Below are 10,945 nucleotides of genomic sequence, written 5' to 3'. Positions count from 1 at the left end.
CCCTGGGGGGAGGGGAGGAGATGTCCCAACACAGAGGGCAGAGCATGTGAAACTACCTCCACATGGTCGGCACCCACCGTTCCCTCTGCTGAGAATCAATCTTATTAACCCGCCTACACATATAAATACCTGTGGATACGACGCAAACGAGAAAAACAGGGTCTCTGCCCGGCCCGCTGAGCATCATCCAGGCACCAGGGGGTTGCCAGTTCGATTCCCCGTCCAGGACACGTGCTGGGTTGTGGGCTGGATCCCAGGTAGGGGCCTTGAAGGAGGCAGCTGATCAATATGTCTCTCTCACATCAAGGTTTCTCTCTCCTCTTCCCCCCCCCCGCCCCCATTCCTCCCTTACTCTCTCTCTAAAACAAATGGAAAAAATATCCTCGGGTTAGGATTAAAAAAAAATAAAAAGACTTGAACAGACAGCTCAACAAAAGGCAACTAAGCCCCAACGAGCATGCTGCTCACTCACCGTTAGGGAAGCAGCAGAGAGACCAGGTGCGGACACCACAGCGCTCGCACTGAAGTGGCCCCAGGAGAACACCGACAAGGCTGAGTGTCAACGAAGAGAGGACGCAGGGTCCTTTCTCTCCTGCCCAGGGCCTGCCCGGGGCACTGCCCTCCGAGAGCAGCGGTGGTGTCTCCTAAAGCTAAGCCCACGCTGACCTGTGTGTAACCCTGCAAGCCCACTGGGTGCTCAACCTCGAGAAATGAAAACGCTCCTTCGCACAGTCAGGATGAACAGGTGTTTATGGCAGCTCTACTCATGGTCCCAAGAGCTGGAACAGCCCGAGGTCCTTCGGCTGTGACGGGCCTCCCAGACAGGGTGCACCTAGACAAGGGAAGCTCCGCAGTCACACAAAGTCCAGCTACCGACGCCCGCGACACGATGGATCTAAAAGCAACATGGTGACCAGAAAGTCCCCTTCAAAAGCTGACACACAGCAGGCTCCCATCTCCACCACGTCCTGGAGACGCCGGGCCTGAGCGCGGATACACAGAAGGCCGGAGGGCAGGTCCGCGGGCACCGGACCAGGGTGGGGTGGGTGTGACTGTGAGGAGCACATGATGAGGTTTCGGGGTGACAGATCTGCTCTTTATCCTGATTGTGGCGGGACGTGAATCCAATGTGTGTTAGAGCTCACGACACTCCATGCTAGAAAAGTCCATTTTGCTGTGTTCATTTAAAACTTTTTACAGCGACGCAATTAGAAAATAAATGACACAACAACCTTGATGAGCTCGTCCGAATGCCGGTTTGGTTGCTCAATAACTGTAATGTCTTAGGCAAGTCATTCCATTCCTCTGCGCCTCAGTTTCCCCAATGAAGACAAGGATACTGATGCCATGGGACTATGGGAGGCTTCCCACGGGGAAGCATGACGGTGCTTCCCGCAACCACAGGAGGGTGTTATGTGACTGTGAGGCGGTGGCAATCAGGGCTGCTGCAGGGAGCAGTGACGGCAAAGCAGACATGCGTGCCCACAGAACAACCCCTCGGACTGCCCAGGACTGCCTGAGCCACAAGCGCGCTCGAGAAGCTCCCACGCCCAGGACCGAGTCTATCCAAACACCATGCGCCACGGCCAGGAAGCACGGGGCCTCTTCCTCCCTGAGATCCATGGGTACCTCCGGGGCCTCCCAGGGTCCGAACATCAACATCAGGTCACTCCTGGGAGCACAGACTTGGGTGACTGCAAAGCCCAAAAGGGCACCATGGCCTCATGCACCAGGGGCCAAATCCGGGTGGTCTCCTAAAAGTCTGTAGCTGCCTGGTTTCCCATTCTGTCTTCTTTCCAGAACAACTCAGCAGCCCATCTCAGCATGGAGGGCTTCCTTGTGTGTGTAAGAAAGCCAGGAGCTTCATCAGTCAAAGGTGAGGGGAACAGAACCCAGGGTCCGAGTGCTCCTGGTGACGAAGCCATCGCCCACTGCACACTGAGCTGCCGAGCTCGAGAACATCCTCGAGCCACGAATTCCCGGCCGTCCACAGAACAGGGTTGCTCAAGGCATCATGCAAGGGCCACCTGCAACCCAAGCTCTAGAGGAGACTGCACCAGACCCGGAGGCCGCCAGCAGTGAGGTCACAGAGAGGCGGGGCAAGGCCACCAGGCCCCCGGGATGTACCGAGGTGAGTGACGTCCTGCAGAAGGCATAGGGCGGCTGCCAGAGCTGGTGTGTGTGACACGCGTGACGCGTGCCTCTCTCCCTAGCACGTGGCACACACACGGGAAAATGATGACACCACTTTTCAATGATCCACCTTGTGTGAGGCCCTGCATTCGGCACTTAGGTACACACTTTGGCAGGGCCTGCAAGATCCACGTCACCTCCCTCCCAGATGAAGGGAAGATGGTGCTGGGAGACATGTGAATGCACAGACACAGGCGCAGAGCCAACTGAAACCAGGTGCAGAGACGACCTGGTGCTTGCACAAACCCCATTCTCGTTGGATCTAAAAGCGATTACACACAGAACTATAACAACTGGGGGAAGATGGACCGTGACAAATCAGCGCTACCACGGCCTGACTCCTGCCTGCAGCCGCGCTGCCGGCCAGGGGGAGATGGGAGTTTCCTAAATGGCCGGGATGAGCGCCGGGATGTGTCAAGTGGGGTGATTTCTGTGAATAATGGGACGACTGCTGCGCCCCACGCCCTGCTCGGAGGAGTGCATTTTCCTCGCAGCGTCTCTGGCCGGATCATTTATCCTAACAGCCGAGGAAAAACTGCTCCCCGGGACCGAGGGAGGCTCGGTGCTCAGGCGGGGCAGGGCCCATCCATTTCAATCTCTCCCTGACCAGATTACCGGGCAGCTGGTGTGAAGAGGGAATCTCGGAGGTAATTGACCTCCTCAATAAAAGTCGACCGAGGCCTGTGCGCAGCCCCGGGAGAAGGGAGGCAAACAAGAAGGTCGCCACTGCCATCTACGCCGTGTGGCACCGAGGAGCAAGCCCTGCCCTCTACTGTCTGATGTCACCCTCTTTCCACCAGGAGCCTCGGCCATCACCCCTGAGGGACAGGCAGGCTGAAGCAGAGGTAAGCCCAGGCACCCGCACTCCCCGGCAGAGGCCCTGGGGCAGAGGCTCGGATCGGGTGCCAAGAGGCCACAGCTCAAGTCCCCTCTCTTCTCCTCACTCACGGGCAACAGAGGACGAGTTAGAGACAGGAACCGACGCAGTGCTGACGTGGGAGGGGCTCTAGAGCTGAAACGGGGTGCTGAGCACCCCTGGAATCGAGTGGGCCCTGAGGAAGTAGGGTTTCCCTGCCGCCTTTCACCACTGAAACATCACCAACGAGAAGAACCGCATCGATGATCAAGGTTCGGAGCGGAGCAGGCACACACCCTCCCGGGGACCGACGACGGAGAATCCACTAAACAGGTGCGGGGGTTGTGGACCACCTGCACCCCTTCCTTCTGAGACGTTTCTTACATTCGTCTCCTCGGTGTTTAATGTTATACATATGCTACAAGGCCTCGGCTGCAGAGATGTATTATCAACATTTCTCCCCGTGTGCAGCCTGCCTTTTGATGAGCTGGGGGTGGGGGTGGGGGAGAGATTAACTGGGAACCTGGGAACTTATACGCATAAATACACAGCCCAAGGGCACAGACAATAGTGCAGTGGAGGCTGGAAGGGGTGGTTGGGGGGGGGGGTGACATCTGTAATATTTCCAACAATAAAGATACATTTAAAAAAGAGAAGCCTGAGCCGAGCCATTCCTTCTTGCCCAAGCCATCCTCCAATTCGGGGAAGACGAACAGTCTTTCCCACTAGCTAAACCTGTGCATGAGAAACTGTGAGCTCCCCTCAGAGAAGAACCCCTCTCGTACCGCTGCCCACGGCTGGTCTGAAGTGGACACATGGTCTGGCTTCCTTCCCCCTGAAGGAGGCCAGGCCTGGGAGGAGAGAGGCCGCTGGGCAGGGAGGGCTCCCGGGCAGAACAGCCTGATGCTCCAAGTGAGAGGCTGGGCAGCCTGGGCCACACACAAGTCTCCTGGGACGCAGAGTGACGTAAAGAGAGAGGCTGCCTCCTCCGGGCGCCCCAGTGCAGGTCGGAACCCAGGCCAGGCTCGGGGCAGTGAGCGGGCCGCATCCGCACAACAACAACCACACACTCACACACACACACACACACACACACGCATACGGCAGTGGCGATGTCAACATGACCGCTACAGCATGGGATGCATGCGGGGGACTCCCACGCACTCCCAACTGCCTGAGGCCCTGTCTGCTTCTTGGATGAGGCCCTGAGACCCAGGGCATCTCAGCAGCCTGGGGTGAGGGCCAGGCCTGAGGGGAGGGGCAGGGTGACCGCCCAGGTGGAACTGCACACGCAGGGGCTCTGGAACAAAGGACATGCAGCAGACAGTTACCTGGTGGCCGGCAGAGTGCTGACTCGCGTGAAGAACACTGACGGCTCCACCTCCACGCGCAGCCCCAGGGACAGGTCCCTGTAGTAGCCTTCCACGTGGCCTGGGCCTCCGGAGTACTTGAAGTTCAGGATCGCTTCCAGGACCTGCAAACATGTAAAACATGGCGTCAGTCCTTGCAAAGTAGCTCGTTCCTGCAGGAGGCGGCTTCGCATGGGTGAGGCCGGGATGTGCGGGGTAAGGCCATCACTCCCACCGGCGCGGCCCTGGGCGGCGTGTCTCCTGTGGTCACGCTTAGAACAAGGTGAATAAGGTGTGGTCCTTGGTCAGGAAACGCTGAGGGAATGAACGGGGGAGTAAATGAGCTGATAGACAAATGGAGCCAGTCCTCGCCCAGCGTGCACAGCGGCTTCCTCCCTGCAGGCACGTGGGCAAGAAAGCCAACAGATTCCCAGCACTGGCCTTGCACAGCCCGACCTGGCGAGCAGCAGGCTGCCACATTAGCTCTGTTGGTTGGTTGCTTTTTTAGGGTAAAATTAAACGCCCCCGCCAGGGAGTGAGGTAGCAGACATCCCTGGGAGCTGGGAGACAGATACTGTCAAGTACCACAGAACAAAGAAGGAATCGTCTGTTTCTATTTTCTTGGAATTGGAGGTTTCTTTGCTCTGTCGAGAACCAGGAAAAGATGTAATTATAGAAAGATAACTGTCTAATTTGTGAAAATCAAGTACAGAAAAGGTCTGTGAAATCACTGAGTCTCGCTGTCTTTCTTCCTTGATTGAAGAGAAAGCCTCCTGGCTAAGACCACCGAGCGGGTTGGAAGGCAGGAGACCGGATGTTCAAGTGTCTCAGCGACAATGTCACGGAAGCAACGCGTCCTCTGCCAAGACACGGCCCCTCGGAGCATGGCGCAGTCCTGACTTTGAGAACAGACTGTCACAACCAGCAGTCATGGGCAAGGCACTAGAGGACAGTACTACTCACTTCTGGGCACTCAGTGATTGTGCGAACTAAAATGAGAGGCCTTTTCAGTAGCTACCTTCCATTGAGTGCCTACTACGTGCCAAATTCTCTGCCGAGTAACCTATGCACATGAACCCTACCGTTCTTAAATACGTTTTTATTGATTTTTAGAGAGAGCGGGAGGGAGAGGAAGAGAAACATCAATGAGAGAGAAACATCATTGATCAGCTGCCTCCTGCACGCCCCCTACAGGGGATCGAGTCTGCAACCCAGGCATGTGCCAGGAATCGAACCGTGACCTCTTGGTTCATGGGTCGATGCTCTACCGCTGAGCCACGCTGGCCGGGCAACTCTAACTCCTTAAGAGCCCTGCAAGGAAGTCCTGTTTTCACAAACAAGGCTCAGAGTAGTCAGGTGACTGGCCCGGAAGCAGCACACCCAGGACATGAACACAGAGCCATATGGCCATACAGTCTGCGCTCTTGCCATTTATGCAAATTACTCAGAATAGCATTCGTTCACCCATCCAATCATTCACTCACCAACCCTAGAGGGGTGTCTGCCCCGTGATAGAGGATGGCAGAAGACTCGGTACCACCCCTGAGGGGCTGAGTCTACTCAAAGACACAGGCCCAGAGACAGCAAAGATAAATGGTGGTCGTGACAGGGAAGGGCAGGCTACACGAGGACAGAGAGCAGCCAGCATGGCGTGTGCCTGAGGGGCAGGGTCTGGGTAGGAAGGGACAGCACCTTTCAGGAAAGCAGGGTCAGGCTCTGATCAGATTGAAAATGGACACATAATGGAGAAACATCAGGTCACTGAAACCTCATTTTTTAAGACGTCAATGGAAGTGGCAATCCTCTGAGTTAGGCGAATCCAGGGGCACAGAGCGAGACTGGTTACCAAGATCACGAATGAGGAAGAGAACCGCCTCGCGGGGCAGATGCCGCCCACGTCAGCAGAATGACAAAGGAATGACGCACACAATTCAGTGCCAATAGATTCACCTGCTTAGATAAGTGGACGCGCTACCAAACGGCCGCGAGGAGACAGACCCGGGGGAGTCTCCCGGCGACTGAACCTCGGATGCACCGCAGAACGGCCTCCTCAAAGCTCGGACGCCTCCAGCTGACTCCATCAACCCTTCCTGCTGACGACAGCACCAACTTCACGCAGACACCTTCAGAAATGGAGGGAGGGAGGGCAGGTCCGCATCCCTTTGATGAGGCCAATGTGGCCCGAGTAGCCAGTCAGACGGAGAGTGTCCATGGGGAAACCACAGGCCTGTGTGCCTGGTGAATTTAGAGTAAAAACCCTAACAAAATACTACTGAGTCAGACGCAGTGATGTAACGATGGGCAATACTGCAGGACAGGTAAGTCCCACCCCGCATCTCACCGCTAACCCTGGGGCCGGTGCTCACGGGAGCCCCACACACAGGTGTGGAGAGAAGAAAGCCCGAATCCAGTCGTAGAACCCGGGAGCTGTAAGGCCCCATCCAACGTGAAGTCTGTGACAGTGGGTCTGCCTCTGATCAGCCCTGACCCCCGCCCTCCCACTGCTGCACCCTCATTCAGTCCCCCAGGCGTCCCGGCCACAGAGCTCGCAGTCTGATCACAGCCACTGGCACTGCACGCCGCCCTGACAGGCATGGACCATGTGGCCTGTTACTCGGGGCGGGAAACGGAGTTCATTGCCTCAAAGGATTGAGAGGCGATCACGGCTTTACTCGAGAGACATGAGAACCAGAAAGGCGGCCATCCCATTGGAGACACGTTCGCCGCGCAACAGTGCACCCTCCACAAGGAACACCTCACGGACGAGCTGAATTGGCATCCAAGAGCCAGGCTCTGGCCTCAAGTTCAAGGTGGCACCGCCTCCCCTCTGACACCAAAACAACAACTATATACAGAACCGCTGTCTCTGAGAACGCCCCAAGGACCAGCGGACTTCCTACAGCTACGGAATAAAGAAGCCACCGTGAGAAGAGCAGGAGGGACGCACCCGCCCCGTCCCTGGGCGGTGACCCACAGTGGGACCCACAGTGGGAGGATCTCACAACCACAGGGTCGCCCCAAAGCGAGAGGGGTCTGAGCCCCAGCCTGGGGACCTGCCCTGGGAAGAGGAGCCCCCATAACATCGGGCTTTGGAAGCGAGCCAAGGGCTGAGGGACCCCAGGCTGCACTCTTGCTGGGTCCCAGCACGGAGGCAGCAGTTTGCAAAGCACCTGGGTCCCACGTGAAGGTGATGCACTGACTACTCTCAGGGCGTGCGCTGGAGGCACAGGGGTCTGTGGGACTTTCTCCTGAGACAGAGGTGTTGGCGGGTGCCATCCCCCCTCCTGAACCTGGTTGGTCTGAGGCTGGCGGACGCCCCTCTGACACTCTCCACAACCTTGCTAACGCTGTTCACCCCACCCTGGCGTTTCCCAGGCTAGCACCCTCCAGAGGGGCTCCTGCCTGCCACACCCAGTGGGCGGCCTCAGCGTGGCTGGGCCTCAAAATGAGCCACAGTGCAGGCCTGCCCGGCACACCAGTGAGCCCGCAGTGGCTGTGGCCAGGCCTCCAGCCAGTGGGCCAGGGGCAGCCTCGCCACCAGTGTGTCCACAGAAGCCCTGGCCCTGCCACCGCAGGAGGCCACACAAATCCCCCAGGAACCCCTCTGAGCACAAGGACTAGGGCATGGCGTTCTGTGGAGGCACCGACTCCCAGGATGTCACCTTGGCCACTGGCTCAGTTGAGATTAAAAAACAAAAACACCCTGTGGCTTGGATTTGTAATTTGCCCAACTAATCCCAAAGCCTGGCAGTGACAGATCCAATCCCACATCTGCCCAAGTCCGCAGTCCTGCTGATGGATGCCACGGCGCCCCGTACAAGCAGGCAGCGTGACCCGTGGGCGTGTCCGGCCCCCTCTGGTGGTCCCTCCAGACATGACGCGCCGGGCACTCGCTCACAGCCTGGCGCACTGCCCGGTGGAGGAGCCCAGCACACGCCTCCCGAATCGATGAACGAGAGGAAGAAACAGCTCCAGCGCGGGCAGGAGGCTCCTGAGGATGCGGCTTCCAGGCCTCCGGGAGAATAAATCTCCATCATAAACGGAACCTCCCGGCCTGGCAGATGCTGCTGATTTTATTCCACGTGCAGCTGTAACAGAACATTCCCCCTCGTGTGCTAAATATGCATTTCTAATTACGCTCACCTACGACGCATTCCCTCTGAAGACTGAGAACAGCTACACAGTATAATTACAGAGAGCAGCACTCTATGGCAGAGGTAAGCTAGGGTTAGCGAGCAGACAATAAGTCATAGAGAGCAACCATCAGCATCGCAAACAAGAACACACAGCACCAGGGCACAGAACTTCACCCACGTGGCACCAGGCCCTGACTCCTGGCCTCTGGTCACCAGCACAGGTGGGCAGGAAAGAAAGGAGGGGAGGAGTCCACCCCCTCCACCGTCCCCCCCACCCCTCATCAGACAGCAGCCCTGCCCCCAGCTCCGCTGGGAGCAGACAGGGAGGGTTACCCGCTGTAGGGCGGCCGTGAGCATGGAAGGAGGAGACGAGGGCCTGGGTTTAACCAGCATCAGTGCCCTGTGTCCACGTGGCAGCCTTGGCTTCCTAACAAAGACGGAGGCGGCGCTCGGCCAGGGGAAAGGAAGCAGCAGAGCTGGGGAGGAAGGCGGCCGCCCAGCTGAACCCCCACTCGCTCCATTCACCAGGCATTTGCTCCGGGGCCAGGTTATTCTGTTTAACCAAGAAAAATGGAACGCAGTGACCGCCAAGACTGCAACTGGAACTTGGTTCATATGCTAATAGTGTCGACTTTCCACAGATGGGCTGTCCTCCTCGAAAGAATGACAGCATTTTAAGAGGAAGGAACAGAAATTGGGAGATTATTTTTAAATAAAACAAGGGGCTGGAGCTAGACCGGAGAACGGGGAGCGCCTGGCCCACCTCCCAGAGTGGCCATGGCCACGACGCCATGGGTGGCACTGGTGTCAGCCTTTGCTTTTCTAAGCACATCACACACAGGAAGCTCGTGGCCAACGAGGCAGCACACAGGGCACGTCCGTCCCATCCCTGCCATGCTGCCCTCCTCGGTTTTAGAGGACTCCTGGGTCAGCCCTTAATGAGCTGAGATTGAAATCATCGGCGAGGAGGGAAAATTCATTTCCTCTCCCTGGTCACCTCTCAGAGTCTTTAATATCTAAGGTTCAGGGGTGGGGATGGCACTGGGCTGTCACTGGAGACAAGTTTCCACAGGCCCGCCCGCTAAACATTCATGGGCTCGGTGTCAGCTCGGTACCTGTGAGACTGCACACCCACGAACGAGCCTCCTTGAATCTCTTCCCTCTCTCCTCTTCCTGTGTCAGGCTGCCTCCCCTCTGTAAGCCATTCCCAGACTCTCCATTCATTCATTCACTTGCTCACTCATTCACTCATTCATTCATTTGCTCACGTGTTCATTCATCCATTCACTCAATCATTCATTCATTCGCTCATTCATTCACTCACTCCACCTCTCAGGCTCACTAGACACCTCCAGCCCTAGGCCTGTCCTGAAGTTTTGCAAACATTTACCCTGGAGTTGCCTACTGTGCGTGCGCGCACGTGTGTGCATGCGCGCACACATCTGCATATCACTGTGTACACAACACGTGCGCACACACGTGTGGGACCGTCAGCCTATCGGAGCTCCTGTGAACCAGGGTCGCAGCAGCTTCAGCTCCACGTCCTCAGGCCGCGCTCGGCGCTCGGTGCTCGAGCAGCCGCCAGGGAAAGCAGGAAAGGCGCCCTGGAGAAATGAGGGTGCGCCATTGAGAAAGAAACGGGCTTCACAGGGATGAGCGAGGAGGGGTGGCTTTGCAGGCAAGAGGAACAACATGTGTGAAGGCACGTGCCCTGTGCCCCCTTTCTGCTGCTGGGGGCCCCTGACGTCACAGGTTCCACCGGGAGGGAACCATGCAAACCATGGTGGGCCTGTCAGACACTGCGATCAGTGCACTCCAGGCAGAGGCTCCTGAGCAAGTGCCCAAGGGATGGAAACTTATATTTGGAGGAGACGCTCACTATGAACTAAATTTTCACTGTCAAAGAATTGCCATCATTAACAGTCCTCACCCAAGCTCAGCCGGCCTCCGAATAGAATGGGGCCGGCGGGTAACACAAGGAAGGGTGAGCTCCTGTATCATGAAATTCTTCAAATAGTCCATTTGTATTTGCAGGCGGCAAGCGCGGCCTAATTCGCTTACCGCTAACAGCACTGCTTCGGATACTTGTTCAGTCCTCACTCGTGACGACGCTTCGCTTGGCTCCGCATACAGCTCTGCCTAATAGAGTAAGTCGGCGAGGACTAACCACCCGAACCAGCATGAGCCTTTCGGCGTCAATGTGAGTGTCACTATGTAATCGGTGTCGCTCCATTAACTAATGCACCTTGACTCTCCCTTGCATCCACAATACACTGAGGGTGAAAAAAACATGAGGAGAACACGATTTAAAATAATGTTGAAAAAATGACTTTCTGAAAGGCACCACCAACTGGCCACATGGGGTCCAGGCCCAGTGCAAACAGAGCAGGCCTTCCAGCCCCGCTTGGGGC

General features: G+C 56.9%; 1 protein-coding gene across 5 annotated transcripts in view; it reads right to left on the bottom strand.

Annotated features, from left to right (window-relative positions):
* Positions 1-10,945, bottom strand: part of TRAPPC9 (trafficking protein particle complex 9) — a 156,166-nt gene that overhangs the window by 55,127 nt on the left and 90,094 nt on the right. For all 5 annotated transcript variants that reach the window (XM_014549021.1, XM_014549024.1, XM_014549023.1 and 2 more), the window contains one exon: positions 4,381-4,523. In XM_014549021.1, coding sequence (XP_014404507.1) covers positions 4,381-4,523 — 143 coding nt within the window. The remainder of the gene's footprint in view (positions 1-4,380; positions 4,524-10,945) is intronic.

Source organism: Myotis brandtii, unplaced genomic scaffold (genome assembly GCF_000412655.1).
Source record: "Myotis brandtii unplaced genomic scaffold, ASM41265v1 scaffold532, whole genome shotgun sequence".
Lineage (NCBI taxonomy): Eukaryota > Metazoa > Chordata > Mammalia > Chiroptera > Vespertilionidae > Myotis > Myotis brandtii.
This window is presented reverse-complemented; position numbering and strand designations above follow the sequence as displayed.